Genomic DNA, 24,619 nt, shown 5'->3' on the forward strand with positions numbered 1-24,619 from the left:
CAAGGGAAAGCTGAAATAAAATTATAAGCATATTTCACCTATTGATTGCTCTGCTTAAAAGACTGAGTTGCCAGTCCCAATTCTGCTTTATAAAGAGAATTACTTGTACACGTATATAAACAAATTTATTGCATACCACTTTTCCACTTTCTTTTGAGATTGTAACAATATGAATAGATATGATGTGGAGACTGTATATTGTATATTTATAATTGATTATATGCGAATTTCGGAGTGAAAGTCCTCCCATAAGCGGCTCTCTTTAGTATCTAAGCTAAAAGCAGCCAATCAGGGCTTGCGCTCTCATAAGAAAAATTCCAGGTGAAGGTGCCACGTTTTGCCCATATCCAAAATGGATGACGCTATGTGACGCATGCAGAAGTTTCCCTGACTAAATGTTTAGGGCTAGGCTAGGGATTGGGCTGTGAAGGATGAAATTGCCCTGATCCAAAATGGCCGCTACTGCATCCCTCTTCTCGAGACAGAATCTGCGTTTTTTTCACTTATTAAAGATAGCAGTCTCTCTCCCTTGACGTTGCCCAAAGCTCAAATTGTCCCTCTCCCCTCAGCAAAACCTATCACCGCTGAAAGAAACAACCTCCTTCGCTAGAACTTTTAAGAACTCGGCGTTCCTTTATAACTTGCGTCCCTTCGTGGGTGCCCGTCCCTTAATTAAGATGGCCGCTTTGCTGCTTTATACCCGCGCTGTCGTCAAAGATGGCAAAACCATCCACCAATGTACGAGGAGGGGGCTGTTGTGGGACTGGACTGTTACGGTTTTCTGATCTCTGATAGGGCGGGAGAAAGCTTTTCCCCACCCCATTGCTCATTCTTCCCCAGGTAGAAAAGAACACTTCCCGGTGTAGCATGCAAGGCAGTCTGCAGCTGAGCAAGTCAGCGCAGAGGCGAGAACTGGGCTTGGGAAGCGGGAAGAAGAGCTGGGGCTGAGCAAAGCGGGGAATGGCGTGGAAAGAAGTGTGGGAGAGGTCCTGAAGACTGGAGGTTGTCAGGGATGGGGAGACCTTGAGAAGTGCCCGGGAGCTTCTCCTCCTTTCCCTCCTCTCCTCCCCACTGACTCCTTCGTAAAATCATCTGGCTTTTTGGAGAAAGAGTGCCCGGTGAGAGGGGAATAGTCCTTTCTGGGGTGGGGTGGGGGGGTGTATCTCAAAAGGTCCTTCCGCATCCCAGCATAAATGTGTTTTTGTGTGTGTGTAATAATGATCAGCTCTGTTGCCCTCCTCCACTTTTTTAAAAACTAAATAGCTTTGTAAAATGATTCCCCTGTTCTCCCCTTTTATAATGAGACCCTCTTGCAAACATTTGTGAGAGACTATTTGTTTCTAAAACTCGGGATTTGGGTTAAACGGGCAAACGGGGGTGCCTTAATAAAAGTATTTTTCCCCGCTTGCTGCTAGTTGAAGGGTAGGATGGTGTCCCTGCATTCTTTCCAAACTCAACTTTTCTCCCCTTTTTTATGTATTTTTGTTTCATTCCTTGGTGTCTCCTAAATAGATCAATATTTTGTTTAATTTTTACCTGAAGTTCTTTGAAGTTTTGGGGAAGCAGGTTTCTAAAAAAAAATTTTAAAGGGAAGGGAAAGAGTTTGCTAAAACAGTATGTTTTGTGGTCAGCTTGTTTGATGAGATTCTTACAGGTTGGACAGCTTCTTAGTTAAATATTTAAACACCTTATCTAGAGGGGAATTTATCATGCCAAAAACAAGATTTTCTACATATGTTTCTGAAGAAGCACCTGTTTTACTAAAAAAAGCCTCTTTTCATACTTATTAACCCTACTGTTATACCAAACTGGTCTGTGTTCATTCCTCTAGAATTTGGATGACATTTTTCAGAAAAGTTGAGATACTTGCATACCTGTATTTTTCTTCTTGTTTCATTTCCTTGGCACAAAGGTTTCTTGCTCAATAAAAGAGCAATTAACTCCGGAAAATGCTTAAGACAGGTTTCTTGATGAAAGAAAGTTGCACTGGCTGCCCAGCTGACTTAAGGAAAATCTGTGCTACTGGAAAGATTTTAAATTCTGCTTTTCAAATCTAGGGTGGTGGGAGTAGTAGTGAAAAAGGAGATTAAGTAGTGGTGGGTTGGAACCAACTGTTTTGACAGATATAAAGCACAACTGTAAAGGTGGGATTCCATGACAAGATGAACCTGGTACTGAAGCCTTGTCGAGAAGGTTCCGAGGCCATCCTCCATGGGGAGTTTGGAGCCTACCCGCCTAAGGGGATCCGCTATGCCCTCAGCCTCACCCGGACTGAATTGCATATCCAGCGCCTAGTACCCAAGCCGGACACTGATCAACGGACTGTGATACGGCTGATAGATGTGGTGGGTTGCCACACACTGCGCAGCCATACAGTAGCAAACCAGTCAGCATTCTTCTGCATCTACGCCTACCCACTGAAGAAAAAAAAGGTAGCAATGGGCTCAGGACGGGCCCGGCAACGGATTGCAAAGACCTTTCAAGTGGACGGAGCAGAGCGCTACAAGGACAACCAGGCTCTGGCTGAAAAATGGGCAGCTGCCATCAAGTGCCTAGTGCTGGGAATTCCAATTTCCAGTGAAACAGGTAAGGAGTTGCCCTGTATTGGGGAGTATTGCTTCTCACTTGGAGAGATGGCAGATGCTATCTGTTTCTATGCGGTGGCATTCCTTAAACTGTTCTGTTGTTGGACTGTAAGTCTTATGTATGCTTGCGTGTTTATCAGTCTTTTTTTTAAAAAAACAATCAGCTTATTGGGAGAGAATTCATTACAAGTTCTTATCCTGATAGGATGATTTTCTGGAAGATAAAGAATGTTGTGTGTGTGTGCTTTAAATGTAGGAGAGCCCCAGAGTGGTTCAGCAGTGAGATGAGTTGCATATAAATTTAATAAATACAATATTGTTGTGTAGGCCTGCCACATAATTTTATAAGATATCCGAAAAACTGAACATCAGCTTAGAGTGTGCCTGCCAACAGATATGTCAATCTTTAGTTAAAGAAGTAAAAATTAATTAATACAAGCTCTCATGACCCAGAAAATATAAAACTCCTATTTCTGTTGTCTTAGAACATTTTGCTAACTCTTTTCCTTCAGATCCTTTCTAAATTATCTTTGCATCATACTTTCTGCAAACTTATTGATTGTCAGTATTTTTTATAATCCTATTGTAATCTTACTTTCAAATTGCTAGGATTACAAAGTAGATTAATCTCCAATCTACAAATCTTTGATGTTGGATTGCCCTGGAAAGATGCAAACTTGCATTCAAGGGTGTTGTTAGCTTTTGAAATGTTTGGTAATTGAGATGGAAGCAAGTAATGGCTTTTCTAATAAGTACAGCATATTTGAATAAAATTATTGCTGTGTTGACCTTCCTTTATATAATGGAAGGCAACTCCCATCAGAATTCAAAGGTTGTGAATCTGAAACCTCCTCAGATTACATCGTATTAAACCTGTCTTCATCCTGATCAGTTTTGACTGCTGAAATTGTCATGTTTCTCTGCAATTGTGTTTTTCAAAACCACCTTCCATCCCTAATGTTGTCTGCGAGAAGTAAGAGAATATATGCCTCTCTGTTTTTCCTTTTATCATATAATCAGCCTAAAGGCCAGTTTTGCCAACTGAATGAACTTTCTGTTTAAAATGTGAGCATGGGAATTATGTCCTGGGAATTATGGAGTCAAGTGTTGCAATGACTTCACGTCCCACACTCAAATGTGTTTAACTTGCAATTCATGTAAATGAAAAATGGAAGAAGATCCATTTATATTGCTTGCAACTTGCTTACAAGTCGCAGCTCTGAATTCAAGTGTGTTGAATTCAATTCTGTAATTTCCAATCAACATATCAACTCTAAAGAATACAGAATATATTGTGTTCGCTTAAGTAATATCAGACTGATAGTGATTCTTTATTGAGTATTCTTATTTATCAGCACCATATACAACTGCTTATTTAATGTATAGCAGAGGGGAAGGGACAATCAAATAGAAGAGAGATAGTCCTTGATTTGCAACTGGTCAGTCAGCAAACCTTTGAAGTTAGACATGATTTCCCAAAAGAAATTTACAATCCAGTTCCAATGGCTGCTGTCCCCATGACCACATTTTCAGCACCCTGAAACCAGCCCACATTTTTGACCAATTGTGGCATTCCACAATCATGTGACTGCAATTTACTACATTTTTACTAAAAGCCAACATTTACTTCTGGTTTTCAGCAAAAACACCCCATAGCAAACAATGGGTTTGCTTAACGACCATGGCAATTGCTTTATGATCACTACAAAAAAGGGTTGTAAAATTTTGTTGGTCATGTGATGACCTACTTTACAACCACAATGAGTGTAATTGGCAGACTTAATTTAACAGATTAACAGAGTTGGAAAGGACCTTGCAGGTTATCTAGTCCAACCCCCTGTGCAAGCAGGAGACCCTAGTGGTAGTAAGTCAAGGACTACCCCACAAATAGCACATAAAAATGAAAAGTTATGAAAGCATGAGTATTGACTATAGCACAGGTGTCAAACTCGCCGTGTTGCTTTGACATCACATGATGGTTCACGATGTTTTTTCCCCTTGGTGGAGCTGATGTGGGCGTGGCCTGTGCATGACACATCTGCCCCACTTAATAAACACCCCCCCCCCGCCCTCAAAAGCTCTTAGACTGCTAACAACCAGATGACTGCCAAGAAATATCCTTCCATCCCCTTCCCACTATCCTGTCAAAACCTGTTGTTCCATCCCCCCCATTCACCACCCAGTCACAATTGATGCAGCTTTTTGGATGAGAAGCCAAACTACTTCTTTCTCAAGGAAAAAAACAGCTCAGTTGCTTTTTGAAAAAAAGCACCCTTGAGATAGCTATGGCCTGGATGACTGAGAATTCACGATTCACAACATGCTGTTTAGCCTGGCAGTTCCGGATTCAGCGCTAGCTAAAACTAGTGGGTGACTTTTTTTTTTTTAAGGACGAAGAACATACAAATACAGCATTCTGGCCTCCTTTTGCATCTGGTTTGCACATTCCACAAAGAAGTCATGAATCAGCTGACTGCAAGAAGAATTCTCAGGAACCAAGTCAAAATAATTGCTGCTCCATAAGATGCAGTACTTTTTGTACAGAACTATAAGCCCTCCTAGAATACAAGTGCTCGCTTTCAGAGTTTGTGTACAAGGAAAAAGAGCAGGCTTTCTAAAGGATAATGATGATGATGCATTAAACACAGACAGCTATACCAGCAATTAAAGAACTGCAGAGGAAGTGCTGAACATTGCATAGGAGGGCTGGTATTAAAAGGGAATTTGTCTAAAAACACACAGTTTCCCCCATTCATTTTAGTTCGAAAGTGGCCAGGAATTTCTGTGTGATGCATTACCCCTTGCTGATGGGTTGCTGAATGCATTTACTGCTAGAAGATTTATATGAATGCTTTTATGGTGTGGTTAGTGATTTTGTGGAAGAAGGATGGTCTGGCAGGAAAAAAAAAAACCCACATCATGCAGGTTTCTTCCTTACTGCGTGATATAGGATTTGTGCTTCGGGTGTTTCCTTCAAATGATACTAAACATCTTTTCTTTTAATGTTTAACTTAAGAATTTTCATTCGCTCTCCAAATTCTTAAACTTGTTTGCTCTGTTCTCCTCATCCAGAAGATTTTGTGGGACAGGATAAAATCTAAAGGGGTTGTGTTGGACCAAGAATTCATACCTACAGCCTCTTTCAATATATCATTTCCATTGACAGGAAATGTGTCACCTCTGCTTTTGTACCAGTGGTATGTTTTTCAAATGAAGTAAAAAAAAAAAAACACTGAAGAATTTCAGCTGCTCAGTCAAGTTGGAAAAGATCTATGGAGGATAAGAGTGAGGAGAAAAAGCAGTACTTTAAGAGTCAGTTGGTACTTTTCTGTATGTACCTAATCAAAATACAAATGAACCCTGAGGGCAGGTATCCCTCTAAGCTAAAAGCTATACAGTAAAGCATACAAGAGAAGCTGTATCAGTAGATACATTTTATATGTCAAGAATGTAGGCCGAATTACATAGTGACACAACTTTGTTGAAGCTTCCCAGTAGAAAGCTACCTTGGAACACCTGTCTATGCTGAAAGAAAAAAGGCCTATAAATCATTACTAACAAAGTACCAGTCTTATAATTATAGCACTATAATGATGGAAACCCTGTTATGCTAGCAGTACTTAGAATATTGTATATAACATTCTGCCACCGAAGTTCCAGTATACAGGTGAGAAGTCATTTGAGAACCATTTCTATCCTGATGCTCTCCATTGTGTACACATGCACACACACACACACGCACACACACAAACATGCAAACACAGTGAGACTACTAATAGGTCTCCACATGGGTTCCCATAATAATGGTAAAGCCTAAGGGATGATGTAAGTCCTCAACACTGCACAACTGGTATCTAAGCCCTATACTGGAGACTGGCCCCCCAAAAAATTAGAACAGTGAACTCCAAACTTGGCAACTTCTAAGACTTGTGGACTTCAATTCCCAGAATTCCTCAGCCAGCCTTTTAAGTCCATAAGACCTAAAAGTTGGCAAGTTTGGAGACTTCTGGCTTACAACATAACTACCACTTGTTCAGTACCATTATAACTGAGCAGTCACTGAACAAACATTAAATGAGGACTACCTCTATTTATGGAGCATACAGCAGAACTTTGGTGGAAGGGCCCATTGGCACCTCCTTTCTCTAGTCTCCAAAACGCACAACACAAGGATCATTCTTGATCTTTGTATGGCATGCAGAGAAATAGCAGAGGGCAGCAGGAAAGAAGTGGGCATTGCCAGCAGGAAGAGAAGATGGCATTTAAATTCAATTGTATTTAATCATATTGTCTATGGGGATTGGTATAATTAAATAGTCTCTATATAATACATGGGGATAGTTCAGTTACTTGAGAGGGATCGAACTGATTGCACTCAGTTCTATTCATTATTGATGGAATTCTCATAGTCTCCAAGGAGAGTTTCCATTTCTATCACATTAAGAACTACTAGTTGCTGCCAACTTTTGAAAGGTTTGCATCTATTGTGCATTTTCTGTCCTTGGAAGATTTACTGAATCCCTAAGTATAGATCCATAAAACACTTTGCTCTTTTGTATATTGTGCCTTGAGAGGGCTTCTTGGTGGGCTCAGGGACAGTGGTGTTTGGGCTGTAACATTATCCAGGCCCATTGGCCTATCAGCCTAGGCAAGAGAGGGTGATCCCAGTTTACATGGAGGGGGCATTTGTGGAAAAAGAAACCAGAAGTGGAAATGTTGTTCGGTTGTGCACGTGATATAAAATAGAGAGTGACAGAAGCCACAATTTTTTCTGAGTAGAAAATGCACTTCATTAAATAAAATTGCTGGTTTATTGAGGAGGGTGTAAACATGTAAAATTACAGGTAGATGTCGTCTCACAATAAACAATTAAGCCCAAAATTTCTATTGCTACGCAAGTCAATTGTTAAGTGAGTTTTATCCCATTTTATGACCTTCCCATAGTTGTTAAGTGAATCACTGCAGTTGTTAACCTAGCAATACAATTGTTAAGTGAATCTGGCTTCTCTATTGACTTTGCCTGTCACAAAAGGCGATATTTATGCAACGATCATAAATATGAGTCAATTGCCAAGTGGCTGAATTTCATTACGTGCCCATGGAAATGCTGCAAAGGTCGTAATGAATAGTTGTAAGACAAAAATTACCAATATAGGAATTAAGCATTTTGAAGCAGGTCTCCTGACTTTGTGGGAGAGCAACAAAAAGTTGTGTTGCATGAAAATTGCTTAGCTAGTGAGTTTCAGTAGCATTCTTTGTGCATGTGGTGTAGTTTTGCACTTGCTGTGTAGTAGGATTTGTGAGTTCAGGGTGTTCTGTAACAGATAACAGATTGGTTTAGTAAAATACCATGATAAGGAATTAAATTACTCCAGGAAGTTGCTGCTTTATTTGCCTACCTGGTAGCTTAGATGTACTTGGATTTGTGAATCATCCTTACCTTCATTTGATCCAGGCTATTTTTGCTCCTGCCCCTCATACTCACCCGATATATTTCTTATATCTTGTGATAAAGCTGCCCAGAGTCACTTCTTGTGTGATGGGTAGCCGTGTAAATGTGATTAATAAATCAATAAAAATAAAGCTCATTCAGTCGGAACCAGGTTTCTGGGGATTCCTTCATCCTTATACAAAATATCTAATGAAATTTCCTCAGGTAACTAGAAGATGAGATACCAGTGACTGAGAAGTCATTGAACTTTTATGAACTTTCATCTCATGTTCCTGGACTCAGGTCTTTATTGTAGCTCCTCTGCTTTTGAACATATGCACGAGTCAGCTGATGAACATTATCTGGAAGTTTGAGTCTAGTTGTCTTCAGTTCTTTTCTATGGACTTTGTATTTTAGGATATTGCCCTATGTCTTAATTCTAGTAATGTTGTGTGAACCACCTTTTGAGGTTACAATGCCTACAAATATTTCAAATAAATCTTGAATTAATTACTAAATAAAATTTTGAATTAAATAATACAACAGAAGTGTGATGGCACGGTGGTTAGAATGCATTATTGCAGGCTAATTCTGCCGACTGCCAGCAGTTCTATTCTGACTGGCTCAAGGTTGACTCAGCCTTCCACTTTTTTGAAGTTGGTAAAATGCAGACTCAAGATTGTTGGGGGCAATATGCTGACTCTATACATTACTTAGAGAGTGCTATGAAGCAGTTTATACCGTGTTTCCCCGAAACTAAGACCTGGTCTTATATATATTTTTGCCAGCAAAAAAGGCACTAGGTCTTATTTTCAGGGATATCTTCCACTGACTCACCTCACACAGGCAGTACCGACAGCCCTGCCCAGCAGGAGCCCGTATGGCCGCTGCCAGCCCACTTCTTCTGCGGCTGCTTGCCACCACTCGCATGCATCATCTCCATGCCTCCGTTTTGCCTGCAGAGGCTTTCAGGAAAGGCTTCTGCAGCTGAGGATTGAGCTCTTTTATCGGCTGCAGAGGCCTTTACTAAACGCCTCTGACAGTGAAATGGAGGCCAGGGAGACAGGCAGGAGTGGTGGCAAGCAGCCATAGAAAAAGTGGGCCAGCAAGGTGAGGCAGGTGCTGGGATGTGCGATGCCTAGCTACAACTGTCCAAAGGTAAGCAGCTTCACACACCCCCCATCCCTACCCTTTTTTATTATTACCCTTGCACATCACCCCCCCACCCAATGAAACTAGGTGCAATGGAGTGGATGGGGGTCTTAACTAGGGCATATTGGGGGGGGGTAGAGCTTATACTGAGTGCATGTGTAAAACATTGAGCTAGGGCTTATTTTCAGGATAGGCCTTATTTTTGGAGAAACATGGTAAGTTTAAAGTACTATTGCTATGGGGTTTGTTGGTGAAAGAAACTACCATGTTTCCCCGAATTTAAGACCCTGGAAATAAGCGCCTGGTCTTCTTTTCGAGGAGGTCTTATTATTTTTGAGATGTAGGAGGCCCCTTAACTTTGGCCCGCAGATCAGCTGATCCGGAGAGGGCTGGAAGGTCTGTCTCTGTTTCTGGCATGCTCTTGCCAGCCCTAACATCCATGGGCCTGCCACTCTCTCTGTGGCCGCCACTAAGAGAAAGGGTGCATGCATTTAAATATTTTAGGGGAGGGATTATTTTGGGGGGGAGGACTTATTTTAGCCTGATTGGGCTTATTATTCGGGGAGGGTTTATTTTCAGGGAAACAGGGTACAAATGTAGTTAGGAGGATTTTATTCCTTGTTAGTGATCCATCAGATCTTCCCATCTCCTTCAAAGCAGCCCCACAGTCTTTTGTCAGGAATGGTCCCAACATAGGGAAAATGTGGATCCCTTTTTGGATGGGACAGTTCCTCCTGCTCCATGAAACTCTTCTATTGGCTTCCTTCAGGAGGGCAGCTAAAGCATATTATTTGCTACTTAGACTATGATTTCTGTTCATGTACAGGTAGTCTTCTAGTTCATTTAGTGACCATTCAAAGTTACAATGGCACTGAAAAAAGTGACTTACGACCATTTTCCACAATTTTTCACCATTATGACCATTGTAGCACCCCCAGGGTCACATGATTTGCATTCGGATGCCTGATGACTGGCTCATATTTATGACGGCTGCAGTGTCCCAGTGTCATGTGACCATTTTTTCCAGTTCTTCTGACAAGCAAAGTCAGTGGGGAAGCCAGATTCACTTATTAACAATGTTACTAATTTAACAACTACAATGATTCACTTAACACATGTGGCAAGAAAAGTCGTAAAATGGAACAAAACTCATTTAACATATTTCTCACTTAGCAACATAAATTCTGGCCACAGTTGTGGTCCTAAGTTGAGGACATGCCTGTATTGCCATTGCTGTCTACTGTAGAAAGACACTTTCTTGAAAAAGGGGGACAAGAGTATAAGTACCCTGTTTCCCCTAATAAGCCCAATGGGCTTTTGAGCGCATGCGCTAAAATAAGCCCTCCCCCAAAAATATTGCCACACAGCAGCAGCTATGAGGTGACCACACCCGCCGCCTCCTGAACCTCAAAAATAATAAGACCTCTCCGAAAATAAGGCCAAGTACTTATTTCGGGGGTCAAAAAGAAAATAAGACCATGTCTTATTTTCAGGGAAACACGGTAATGGTAATAATACAGGTAGTCCTCAACTTACGACCATAATGGTGCCTGGGCATAACAGTTTTAAATCATGACAATTATAAATGTCACTCACACGACTGATCTGATTTCAGAACCTTTTCTTACCTCACTCGTTAACCAAAACTACGGTTCACTATGGGCCAGTTTTTGCCAAATGCCTGGGGTCATGTGACTGCGGAGGGAGTAATCATTGGAACTTAGGAACCAAGCTAAGACGAGGAAAACCTGTAAACAAACACAGGAACATTTTGTTCTTCCTTTGGGAAGTGTTGCACTACACTCCCCAACTGCTATGCAACGGGGCCCATGATTACCTGGGAGATATCAAAAGGCACAGATGCATTGTGGGGAGTGACATAAGCCAAGATTCCACCATAGAATCCTAATCCTGGGAGTGTTACGTTTTCTGCATCCCAGACACAGCTGCTGGCATTGCAGTTTAATGGTGAGAAACTCCACAGGAGCCCTTCAGATTGGAGCCAGACACTCATTTGCAGTGTCACCAGTCTTTCAGTGCAAGGAGCCGCTTTCTGGGTTGTGGCTCTTTCCCACAGCAGCTGTAAAGGACAAATTAAACAAACACCCTCTTGTATTTCATGGGGATCCGTTCACTTTTCAGCTTGGAGGCTTTCTCTGTGCAGGAGTGCCCCTCTTCACCCAACAAAGCAAGCCAAGAAAAGAGAGGACCATCTCCCTTCCTCTCAATACAGGTAGTCCTCGACTTAACGACCACAGATGATCCCCAAATTTCTGTTGCTAAGCAAGACAGTTATTACATGAGTTTTGACCCCTTTTGCAACCTTTCCTCCCTGCAGTTGTTAAGTTAGTAACACGGTTGTTAAGTGAATCTGGCTTTCCCATTGACTTCGCTTGTCAGAAGGTCGCAAAAGGTGGTCACATGACCCCGGGACACTGCAACCATCATGAATACATGCCAGTTGCCAAGTGTCTGAATTTTGATCATGTGACCACAGGGATGCTGCAATAGTCGTAAGTGTGATAAACGGTCATAAGTCACGTTGCTTCTCAGAAGGTAATAAAAGACGATTGCATGATCTCAGGACACTTCAAGTGTCATAAATATGAGTCAGTTGCCAAGTGCCTGAATTTTGATCTTGAGACCATGGGTATTGTGGCAATGGTTGTAAATGTGAACAATGGTCATAAGTCACTTTTTTCAGTGCCAGTTGTAACTTTGAACCCTCATTAAATGAATGGCTGTAAATAAGGACTACCTGTATTACATTTCTGCATTTAGTTTGCTTTAAGTAAGTTTCTCCTGCTTGGCTTTCTAGCATTAGAACCAGGCTGGGAATGATGAGAGTTGAAGTCCAATACAGGTAGTTCTCGACTTACAACAGTTTGTTTAGTGACTGCTCAAACAGCACTGAAAAAAATGACCTATGACCATTGTTCACAACCATTGTATTGTAGCATCCCCTTGGTCACATGATCAAAATTCAGATGCTTGACATTTGATTCATATTTATGACACTTGCAGTGTCCTGGGTCACACAATCACTTTTTGTTACCTTCTGACAAGCAAAGTCAATGGGAATTCAGATTCACTTAACTACTGTGTTACTAACTTAAGAGTTGCAATGATTCACTTAACTGCTCTAATAAAGGAAAATATATATCATTCAGGATTGAAATGACGGGTCCTTGGTGCTCTCTGAGCTTGGGGTTTTGTTTTGCTTTTTGTATATGTTTCAAAAGCCAAACAAGGCAATAGCATCATAGTTTGAGTAATGAAACATCTGCAAGAAAACAACCAAGCTCAGAGAGCATCAAGGACCCCTCTTAATGATTGTAGCACAAAAGGTCGTAAAATGGAGTAAAACTCCCTTAAGAAATCTCTCCTTTAGCAACAGAAATTTTGGGCTCTATTGTGGTCGTAAATCCAGGACTGCCTGTATATATATCTGGAATGTAGGAAATTGGGTATGGTCACCTTAAAGAAACAGCAGAAGGATGCCATGTACAAAGGAGAGGGTGGATTTCACTTGGCACATTTTGGATGAACGTTTTTTTCAACTTAAAGTAGAACATAATGTCTCTAGTGATTGCCTAACTTGGATGAATCAATCCACGGCTCTAGAACCATATGTGACTCTTTGATCCCTCTCCTGCAGCTCCCTAGCAACCCAGTTGCACAACCTGCTCTCCGCCTTGAGACACTGGCCCAACACTTTTTGGGGGGAGAGAGACCCATTTCCCACAGAAAACACTAGGAGCAACAAAACCTGAGTAAGCATGGCTGGGGGGGGGGTCATGTGATTGGGTGGGAGTGATGTTGAGTTGGCCACGCCCACCCAGGTTTTGTGTCCCCCAGTGTTTTCTGTGAGAAACCGGTCGAAATGGCTCTTCAAGTGTTTAAGGTTGCAGATCCCTGGCCTAACTCTAGAAATGGGGAAACTTATTAAACAGAATACTTTATATATTATAATTCTAATATCAATGTTTGGAGGTCAGATTATTATGTATGGCCCCACCCATTTCTTTGCCTTGAGCCTGACCTCTGAAGCACCAACCTAATTTTACTTCTCAGAGGCTTAAGTACCTATTCAGTTCTCACCCTTAGTGTTACATTCTGTGCATCCGAATAAATATTGGGAAGAGTTTCCTCCACAAACCAGCATCATCCTAGAAAACGACCTTTCTCTAAGGCTCATCTGACAAGAGTTTGGGGGAATGATAAGATGTCATGCTTTGTGGCATTCTGAAGATGTCCTTACTTGCTGTCAGTGCATTACAGAGCATGGGGCTTTTATTTAAGTTGAATTGTGCCAGATTGTTGCACTTAGACAGCATGATAAAACAGTCCAAATTTGGGATAAGTTTCCATCCAGAACAGTGGATGGAACCTTTGCAAACTTTAAGATGTGCGGAATTTTATTTTAACTCACAGATTTCCTCATGGCTGGCTAGGTAATTCTGACAGTTGAAATCCACAAGTCCAGGTTGTGCTTATTAAATCACCATTATAGAAATAGGATGGCCATCTGTCATGTTTTCTTTGACAGTCCAGTCCTGCACCAGCCAGAGGATTAAACTGTAGGATTTTAGGAAAGTATTAAAGGAAAAATTATTCAAGAGGACTTTTGACATCTGAATACATCCATCTAGTTATTTATTTCTTGCTGTTGTTATAACTTACATTTTTCATGTTCTTTTATGATGTTATTTTTGGACTTATTTTTTATTTGATTTGTTATACTTTGGAGATTTTATTACAGATCATACTCATTACATCTCAGCTGAGGGCAGTGGCTAAAGTTGAATAAATAATTATTTCTACGATCTTCAAAGCCTGATTATATAAAATTTTGGCAAATACCAATATGTAATTGCCTAATGTGTTGTGCATATTTGTGCTTCTGAAGATTTATATCTCTATAAAATTTAATTATATAGTTAATGATTAGTAACCGGAGCCAATATTTGACCTTTTGCTAGCATAACATGGCCTAGATCAGCAAGTTCTCAATACAAATGCCAAATCTCTAAATCATGTAAAAGCTAATAAATTGTCCTTGCATTTAGAAGAGCTCTCTATGGTGCATAGTTTCCATCAGTATTGCCCTCAAATTTTAAGATATGTGAAGTCCAGATCTAATTCTTAAATAAACTTTTAATATTTTTTTTTACCAAACAACCATCCTATCGAAGAACAAATTCCAAAGTCAACTCTGATAAAGGCAGCAATAAATTGCTGTTACATTTTTCTTTTATTTTTCTAATATAACTACCCATGTTATAAGTAATAAGTGGGCAGGGTATAACAAAACTAAAATAACAAGTATCTAAAATCAGTATGGTTAACAATTACAAGAAAATTTAAAAGCTATAAAAAACAGCTACCTCACTAATTCACCTGTCCTTTGGGGTCCTCAAAGATCTGGCATAATCTTGAAAGACCTTCAGAAGCTATGCGATCATCCTGATCTTGTGAGGTAGAATATTCCACAATGCAGATGCCATAGCTAAATGTAGCTTCCTAGAAAACAGCCAGAGCCTGTTAGCAAGAAAACTTTATGATTATAAACTATTTAGACAAGTTTGGGTACCAGATGAAAAGACCTTCAAGTCAGGAAACACTCCTCTAATTACTGAGGAAAAAATAATGAATTTTCACAAGGAAATACACCCACTCCTCATTGAGCAACTGATTTATGTTCCAGTGATCAGTCTTTAGGTGAAATGTTCACAGGGTGAAACACATAATTGAACAAGAGAAAGATACTATGAAGATAAAGGGTTGTATCAGGTGCAAGAAATTAGGAAACAAAGTTATTCAAATGAGTACAAGTTAATTCCACGCTATCTCTTAACAAGAATCTGCACTACTAATCTTCAAGGCAAGTAGATAATAAATCCAATAAACCAAACCAAACCAAACCAGATAAGAGTCAACCCTGGACTTAGATCTCTTGGGTCCACAAAAGGATTCCAAACTGATGATGTGCTTGACCCCTCCTTCAGGCACACCCTGGTCATCTCCTACAGGTTGCTGCTGTCTCATTCAGATTTCTCGTACTGCTTTTCCAGTGTGTTACTCTCACATAACTGCATGGCCATAAAGGAATGAATTGGTCAGAAAATGAATTTGCAAATGGTCCTTAACTGAAGTAGTCACTAAATGAGGAGCGGATGTACAAGTGATGGTATGATTAGACCAAAGCTGTAAGGAAATCTATTCAGAGTGCTGATATCTAAAGAGGAATTTCTTGCTTTATGAGAACTCATGCAAGGGAAAGATGGAGTATGATAAACATGAAACAATTGACTTGTCAAAATAGAAATGGATATTTTAGAAATAAGATTGCAGATAGAGGAGAATCACTTTAAATAAAATGATTATGTGATTCATAATGGAAGGTGTGTCATCTGCAATATGAAAGAATAAAATAGCAGTGAAATTCAAAAAGGTAGCGTTACTAAATAAGCACAGCCCTTGGTTTTAACCTAATAAACAACAGGACTGTGTTTATTAGAATTAGTGGATATCTACTTAACATCTATATTACGGAAGTATTATGGCATACTGATGAATTATATGGCAAATTGCAAGTAGAACTAAATAAAGCATCAGGAAAGCATATAGTACCTCCAGTGGTAATTGGACTAAAATAAAAGAAAATGGAAATGTTGAACAGGAAGTAAATTAAGTAAATGCAATATTGTCAATACTTGCTTCAAAAAATATAAATATTTGACAATACACACAATGGAATCAATTGGGGATCACATTTGAAAAAGTGCAAGTCAGTCAGTATATTTTCAGGTGCAGATTGAAATAGACATAAATTATTATTACCAAAACTGATTAAACAAGATTTGACTTGGAAGATGTCTAATCAGAATCTAAGATCAATCAAAAGCAGATTCACTAGGGTTAAATTATGAGATGAACACTGCTGGAAGAGATTAGATATACTTTAAAAGTTAAAGGGAGAGAATCTCAAAAATTTCCAAGGAAAAATTCAAATGAGTTTTAGAACGACATGTCACGAAAGCTGAAGGGCAGAAGCCTTGTGAGTAAACCAGAACAGGATAATGATGATTCAGTGTAGATTTCCAACAGAAAATAACAAAGGAGAAGGAAATAAATCTCTATCATTTCTTTCCAAGAATGTCAACAGAAGATTAAAAATACTACAGCTAAGAAAGAATCTCAAGAATACTCTAATTATCTCTATAGAAGCAAATTAAAGATGAAAATACAGGTAGGCCTTAGCTTATGACCAGTTGCTTAGCAACTGTTTGAAGTTCCGTTGAACCTATCAGGGAGGAGGTACTTATGACCCAGGTTCAAAGTTCCAAAGGTCATCTGCTGGTCATGTGACCATACTTCAGACACTTGGCAACCAGGCTGCATATACAGTCAATCATAGAGCCCCATTAGTCACGTGACCATGTTTTACAACCATTTTGCCAAAAAATGGTATTTATTTCCAGTTCTTGGCAAAACCACACCTAGAGCAAATAATTGGTTTGCTTTATGACCGCCACAAAAAAGGTAATTAAAATCAGGTTGGTCACATGACCATCTTATGCTCTTCATAATTTATGGCCATGATGGGCAGGCTCTATTATAGTTGTAACTTGACTACCTGTAAAATGCTTCACAAAAGAAATCACAGGAGGACAGAACCATAGACAGAGAGATATTATATTCAACAATATAAGTGACAACCCTTAGAAAATAAGGTACAATAGACAATTGCTCTGTCAAACTATTGTCATGTATGAATTAAGCAAATTATCAAATTATTATCAAATAAGAAATCACTAAGATCAGATGAATTACTATTGAATGTGTAAAGTTGCAAGAAAAATATCTGGGTCCTTGGTGATCTCTGAGCTTGGCTGTTTAATCGCAGACATTTCATTACCCAAACTAGACAACATCATCAGTGCAAAAGAATTACAATTTTAACCTCCCTATATCAACCAATGTGAATTAAATCCGTGCAATCAAGAAATTGGATAATATATAGTCTTACATATCTATACCAAAGAAATGAGATGCAAAAAAGTATGCATGTTATTGAACTAATTCCTCATGGAAGTCAAATTTCAGTGAAGAACTTACAAAGAAGAATACACAATGTACTGAGAAAGAAGTGCTAAATAGCCAGACAGGATTCAGAAAAATAGAGAATGTCATAGCAGAGAGCTAACACAGGATAAATAAATAAAGAGCAAGAAAAACATCTTTGTTTTCTTCACAAGAGCAAGGCTATTTATTTATATAAGGATGTGTAAGGCTGTCCTACTCAGGGCAACGTACAGGATAAATATAGAATCTTTTAATTATCAAGTTTCTATATCACCCATCTCGCTTTAGAATAGAATAGAATTCTTTATTGGTCAAGTGTGATTAGACACACAAGGAATTTGTCTTTGGTGCATATTCTCTCAGTGTATATAAAAAGACAAGATACATTCATCAAGAATCACACTTAAGGTAATCATAGGTACAAATAAGCATTCAGGAAACAATGTCAATATAAATTGTAAGAATACAAGCAACAAAGTTACAGTCATGCAGTCATAAATGGGAGGAGATTGAATTGAATTGAATTGATTTTATTTGTAGGCCGCCCTTTTCCCTGAGGGGACTCAGGGCGGCTCACAGAAACCAGGGAGAGGGGAATACAAAACAATACAATACTAAAACAACAACACATAATAAAATAATACACAACATGCATACAACATTCGGGCGGGGCAATGGTCCTTATCCCCAGGCCTGACGGGCGAGCCAGTTCTTCAAGGCTATGCGGAAGGCCTGGACGGTGGAGAGGGTGCGGATCTCTACGGGGAGCTCGTTCCAAAGGGTCGGGGCCGCTACTGAGAAGGCCCTCCTCCTTGTGGTTGCCAGCCGGCATTGGCTGGCCGATGGGATGCGGAGGAGGCCTAACCTATGAGATCTTATAGGCCGTAGGGAGGTAATTGGCAGAAGGCGGTCTCTCAAGTATCCAGATCCACTGCCATGTAGGGCTTTATGGGTGGTCAATAGCACCTTGAAGCGCATCCGGAGATCGACAGGTAGCCAACGCAGCTCGCGGAGGATAGGTGTAATGCGGGTGAATCGAGGTGCACCCGCGATCACTCGCGCGGCTGCGTTTTGTACTAGCTGAAGTCGCCGGATGCTCTTCAAGGGCAGCCCCATGTAGAGCACATTGCAGTATTCCAGCCTAGAAATCACGAGGGCCCGAGTGACAGTTGTGAGCGCCTCCCGGTTCAGGTAGGGTCGCAACTGGCGCACCAGGCGTACCTGGGCGAATGCCCCCCTGGTCACAGCCGCTATATGATGGTCGAATGACAGCTGTGGATCCAGGAGGACTCCCAGGTTGCGAACCCTCTCTGAGGGGTGTAGAATTTGACCCCCCAGCCTGAGTGTTGGATTAATGGCCGAATTTTTGGGAGGAAAACACAACAGCCACTCGGTCTTTTCTGGGTTGAGCACAAGCTTGTTAATCCTCATCCAGTCCATGACGGCTTCGAGCCCCCGGTCCTGAGATGGATGATAGGAATGATGAGAAGACTAATAGTAATGCAGCCTTAGTGAATGGTTTGACAGTGGTGAGGGAATTATTTGTTTAGCAGAATGATGGTGTTTGGGGGGAAATGTTCTTGTGTCTATTTGTCTTGGTGTGCAGTGCTCTATAGCGTCGTTTTGAGGGTAGGAGTTGAAACAATTTATGTCCAGGATGCAAGAGGTCCATAAATATTTTCACGGCCCTCTTAAGTGACTTAAATGACCCCTTAAGTGACTGGGTAGTTTACAAATAAAATAGTATAAAATACGACTAAAAGCACAGTTAAAAACAACATTAAAAATGTTAACATTTACAAGTTAAAAGTAATACATCAATGTTAATGATAATTTAAAAATTAACCACAACTGATGTATAAATACAAATGCTACGGTATAAAAGAACATGTGCTAACAAACTAAATTTGGAGAAATAGATGATTTAGGGAAGGGAATGAAATGAGGACACACCTCAATACCATGTTTATTGAGTTGTACACTGAATGCATTATTAAAAAGGGAGGATTGGAATAGATGACAGCTGAAATCAAAATAATATTAATGTTTTGCCTCGGGCAGGACATGACCTTAAACAGTTTCCTGGTTTTGAGCATAATGACTTAAGCACTACCTTAACTGGCTCTTAGCAAATCCATACTTGCCATCAAAGAACTGAAGATGGTGGTTTTGTTTTCTTGGATTTAAGAATATGTGTCAATCAGGAGTGGGTTGCTGGCGGTTTTACTACCGGTGTGCAAATATGTGCTGCTCAAAGTAAATTGTTCTTAACGCATGTGGCCCAGTGGTGGTGAGGGAACCGGTTCAGGGGCATGGCAGGTCTGGGTCGCTGCCGATTCTGTGACCCAGGCCTGAATTCCACTACCGGTTCAGCCGAACTGGGCCAAACCGGAAGCGACCCACCTCTGGTATCAATGGATAGTGTAGTGGAGAAATAAGGAGATTTGTCTTCCTCCCTAAAATCAATTAATATAAGATCATGATAATAAAAGTCAGAATAGTTAAACCAATAGTCACAATGGAGCGGGAGACAATAAGAATCTAGAAACCAGATTCTAGAGCAGAGCAATTTTAAGACCTGTGAACTTCAATTCTCAGAATTCTGGAAATTGAAGTCCACAATTCTTAAATGCCTTCACCTTAATTGGATTGAGGCTGATGTTTTTTTAATAGCCATGCATACAGATACATCAGTACATTTGTAGAACTATAGATCCATGTGTGTAAATACGATACAATTCGGTGCATGCAGCCAGCCTTACAGCACCCTCAGAGATCAAACTCACTGCATGAAAGGTCATTATTTATACCAAAGTACTGAAAAATACCATTCAGGCAGCTTTCAAATGCTGTGAGGATTCAGTGTTGTAATGCTGAGCGCCTGTGACCTAAAATTAGCAGATTAGCTGCAGATCCTGAGAAGATGAGTTATTTGGAACTGCAGGCTTCAATTTTAACCACTAATCTGTCTTTCCAACTTGCCTGCGGTTTGGAAAAGCTGCTTTTATCTCGTGGGTGGAATTTGAGCAGGAAGCTTGCACAATATGGAAGGATTATAACTACCATGCTGGCATTTTTAGATTTCTTCATGAGACAGCAGATTTTTCATGCCTTCACCAGACGGCAGATTCTGCTTCCTAAAATGTGAATTTAGCTAGTTTACCTGAGCAAATGCTGAAGTGATGGGATGCTTTCCCTTGTATTGTAGGAAGATATCCTATAGTTCAGGGATGTCAAACTTGCATTGCCATGGCGGAGTCACATGATATATCAGGACTTCCGCCCCTTGGATAAACTGGGTTGGGGCGGAGCCAGCACGTGAGGCATCCGGCCATGAGCTGCAAGTTTGACAACTCTGCCATAGTGAATGTAATGCTGTACAGATAATCCTCAGTTTACAACCATACATTTAGTGACCGTTCAAAGTTACAATGGCTTATGATTGGTTTTTACACTTAAGAACGTTGCAGCATCCTGATGGTCACATGGTCAGATTTTGGTTGCTTGGCAACTAGCACATACGTGGGTCAGTTGCAGTGTCCCTGAGTCATGTGATCACCTTTTGCAACCTTCCGACAAGCAAAGTCAATGGAGAAACCAGATTCACTTAATAACCGTGTTACTAATTTAACAACTGCCACAATTCACTTAAGTGTGGCAAGAAAAGTGGTATAATGGGGCCAGATTCACATCCCAACTGTCTTAGCAATGGAAATTTTGGATTCAGTTGTGGTCCCAATTTGAGGGCTCCCTGTATGCAGTTTTTCATCAATTCAAATTCAGCCTCATAATTGACTAAATTTCTTTCCCTTTTAGACATGCACCTAGGATTGCTTTCTTATAAATCTAAACGTTGACTGTGACCAAGTTTTAGAAACTTGGCTGTTCTACTCTGATAACAATCAGTTTTCCTGCCCTTTGCACCCTTGTATGTGGATCCATTTAATTTATCATTGGTATGTGCACAGATTAGAATATCAGGAGCTTTTGCTGATAGTCCTTTATTGCAGCACTGAATCTTGTATTTTATACTTTAGTTTTGCACTAGGTTGAAGATAAGTCCATAGTTACTTACCCTGCTGAAGACAGCAGAATTAGCTCACTTCCTTCTATCCAGTACATAGCATATAAGCGCTGCTTGATCAGGTCCTCATTATTGTCAGGGATGCTACCCATCCTCTGTATGGCCAGTTTTCCTTGTTGCTTTCTGTGAGGGAGCTTTGTGGTATCCAAAGCGGAATATCTGGATTCAGCTTCTATGGAGTTTCTCAGTCATCCAGGTCATGGTTGTGCCAAAGGTGCTTTTTCAGGAGCCAACTGAACTTTCTTTTTTTTCTTTGAAGACCTTTCACTTCTTATCCAAGAAGCTTCTTCAACTCTGAAGAAGCTTCTTGGATGGGAAACGAAAGGTCTTAAAAGAAAAATCAGAATGTCCAGTTGCCTCTTAAAAAGCACCTTTGGGACATCTGGATTCAGTCACAGCTTTGCCCATATAGTATCGACCCTGTATTCAAAATGGACAAGGAGTAAGATAAATGCCATATTTTTGGACTATAAGACACACTTTCCCACCCCTAAAAGAGGGTGAAAATTTGGGTGTGTCTTATACACCAAATATAGCCTGCCCACCCGCTGCCCCCCATCCTTTTGCCTCCACACATTTCCAGGCTGCAGGGATTGCCACAGACCATCGCCCCCCCCCTCTGTGGCTTGTGTTTTTGGTCTCTGCGCCTCATGTTTTCAGCCTCAGAACGCCCCGTTTGAGACCTGTTCAAGGCTGCAGGGATCACCAGAGCACTTCGCCACCTCTGTGCATTGCATTTTTGGCCTCTGCATTGCATTTTTTTGGCCTCTGCAAACCCCATTTTTTGCCTCGGTGCGTCACATTTTTGGGCCGCAGTTGGTGGCGATGTGCGTTGGTGATTCCCGCAGCCTTGAATGGGTCTCAAACAGAACATTCCAAAGTTGAAAACGCTAGGCGCAGAAGCCAAAATGGCAACCTGGAACAGCTGCTGCCTTGTTTGAACGATTCCGTGCTTCACCTCCTGTACTCACTGCAGCGCCCTGCAATGATCAGCTGTGCTTTTGAAGCTGCAAACACTCTGTGTTTGTGTGTGTGTGTGTGTGTGTGTGTGTGTTATGTACATGTATGGATATATACTTTTTTTGAGAGTGCGCAACAGAATTTCATTTTTAATGTATGCCACAATAAAAAATGACAATAAAGCCTGTCTGTCTGTCTGTCTGTCTGTCTGTCTGTCTGTCTATCTATCTATCTATCTATCTATCTATCTATCTATCTAACTATCTATCTAATTTTCTCAGTGCTCCTTGGAAATCAGAATGCTTAATCTTTTTGTTGTCTTTTTGTCCCTTCAGAGATTAGCAGTAATCTACTGCCACGTTCCCGCCGCCTCCTCCTCTTGCTCAACCCCTTTGGAGGCAAAGGAAATGCACTGCAGTGGTGTCAGAATCACATCCTTCCCATGATCACTGAGGCAGATGTCAGCTTCAACTTGATCCAAACAGGTAAAGCTTCAACTGAGTGGGGGGGGGGGGTGTCACCGTAAGAAAACTAGATGACTTTCTCTCTTGATGGCCTTCTCCATACTGGTGCCCTCCAGATGCCTTAGGGTTGCAACTCCCAGAATCCCATTGGCCCTGCAAGTTGGAATTCTGGGAGTCACAGTTCATATGCATCAGAAGGCCAGCAGTATGGAAAAAGTTGTCCTAGAAAACAAATCATAACCTATTAAATTCCTTTTAAGGAGTTAATGTTTTGGAGCCATTGTGAGTAGAACAAGAATGCAAAACTGATTTGACAGACAGACAGATCAATGACTGTGATTTTCCAGGATGCCAGTGGTGGTGGTGAGAATGATGATGATATTCTTTGCCCTTTTTTACTAGAGTAATCCTAATGTGAACTAGTTTCTTATAGTGGTTAGGCAACAGACTAAAAAAAAATCAGGAGACCGTGAGTTCTAATCCCGCTTTGGGCATAAATCCCACATGAAGAGGAAAACCAAACATTATTGAAATGAAATTTATTACAGATAGCGCTCGACTTATGACTACTCTTGAGTCCATAATTTTTACTAAATGAAACATTTGTTAACTGAATTTTGCCCAATTTTACAACCTTTTTTGCCACAGTTGTTAAGTAAATCAGTCCAGTCGTTAAGTTAGAAGACAATTATTAAGCGATTCCAGCTTCCCAATTGACTTTGCTTGTCAGAAAGTCGCAAAGGGTGATCACATGACCCAGGGACACTGCAACTGTCATAAATATATGCCAGTGGTGAAGCACCTGATTTTTGATCATGTGACCACAGGGATGCTGCAACAGTTGTCAGTGTGAAAAACAGTTATAAGTCATTTTTTTCACTGCCCTTGTAAGTTGGAACAGACACTAAATGAACTGTTGAAGACTACCTGTATTCTGTGTTGGGGGTTAAGGTATAGTACTTTATTGCTAAATTGAACCAAGATGCTTCAAAATTCATCAAAACAGAAGGATAGATGTATGTTTACTATTCATGTTTTCACCAAGTTAATCTTGGAAATATAGTGGAGTTAATCTCCAAACAAGAGTTAGATCTTGTTGTGTGTAAGAAGTGGCTGCAAACAACAGTTCTCCAAAGAAATAAAGCCACAGGTTTTGATGCCCCATTTTTGAAAATATGAAATCCAGCTGCTAAACTCAATACTATTTTCATCCATTGTCGGATATACTGATTTATGGGGAGTGAAAACATGAAGTCTTCTTGGCAGCCCACATATTTAAAAAAAAGGTATAGAAAATACTAACAGCCAGAGGATCTATGAGATTCACTGAAATTCTGCTAAAATAAAACATACTTTTCCCCCACGAGATGATCTGTTTGGTGGATCACGGTTTCTTGTAGAAAACAATGAAACTATCATCATAGACAATTCTGGGTAGCCTAACTCATAAACATCTATTAATTAGGTTAATGAAAAGAAATCTCAAAATTCAGGATTAGATATTAGAATTTGCTATATCTGTCTTTGCTTCAGGGCTCTCCAAAGGGCAGGATTGACTACATTGGCAGAACGATCTAGAATGTACTAGATTTTACCAAGTAAAATGAAAATCTTGCAACATTTAAGAACGGGGGTGTCCATAAGGACACTTATACGAGAGTGGGGCTGCTGGTGGCAGGGGAGGGAGGAGAAATATTTCTGCAGCCAAGCCTTTCCTAGGAAACCTTTAAAGAAACACAATTTCCCCTCCGCTTCTGTCCTCCACTCCAGCACCACTGAGAATAATTATGCTTCCTGCTGCCGACATTGCATGTAAAGTCATAAACACAAAGCACCTCGCCCAAAGGTTTGCATA

At 40.5% G+C, this 24,619-nt stretch overlaps 1 protein-coding gene across 1 annotated transcript in view; it reads left to right on the forward strand.

Annotated features, from left to right (window-relative positions):
• Positions 1–844: 844 nt before the first annotated feature.
• SPHK2 (sphingosine kinase 2) overlaps positions 845–24,619 on the forward strand; it is a 32,555-nt gene continuing 8,780 nt past the window's right edge. Inside the window, exons 1-3 of the mRNA XM_032236724.1 lie at positions 845–1,118; positions 2,124–2,586; positions 22,636–22,785. Coding sequence (XP_032092615.1) covers positions 2,163–2,586; positions 22,636–22,785 — 574 coding nt within the window. The 5' untranslated portion in view covers positions 845–1,118; positions 2,124–2,162. The remainder of the gene's footprint in view (positions 1,119–2,123; positions 2,587–22,635; positions 22,786–24,619) is intronic.

Source organism: Thamnophis elegans, chromosome Z (genome assembly GCF_009769535.1).
Source record: "Thamnophis elegans isolate rThaEle1 chromosome Z, rThaEle1.pri, whole genome shotgun sequence".
In the NCBI taxonomy this organism is placed as follows: Eukaryota; Metazoa; Chordata; class Lepidosauria; order Squamata; family Colubridae; genus Thamnophis; species Thamnophis elegans.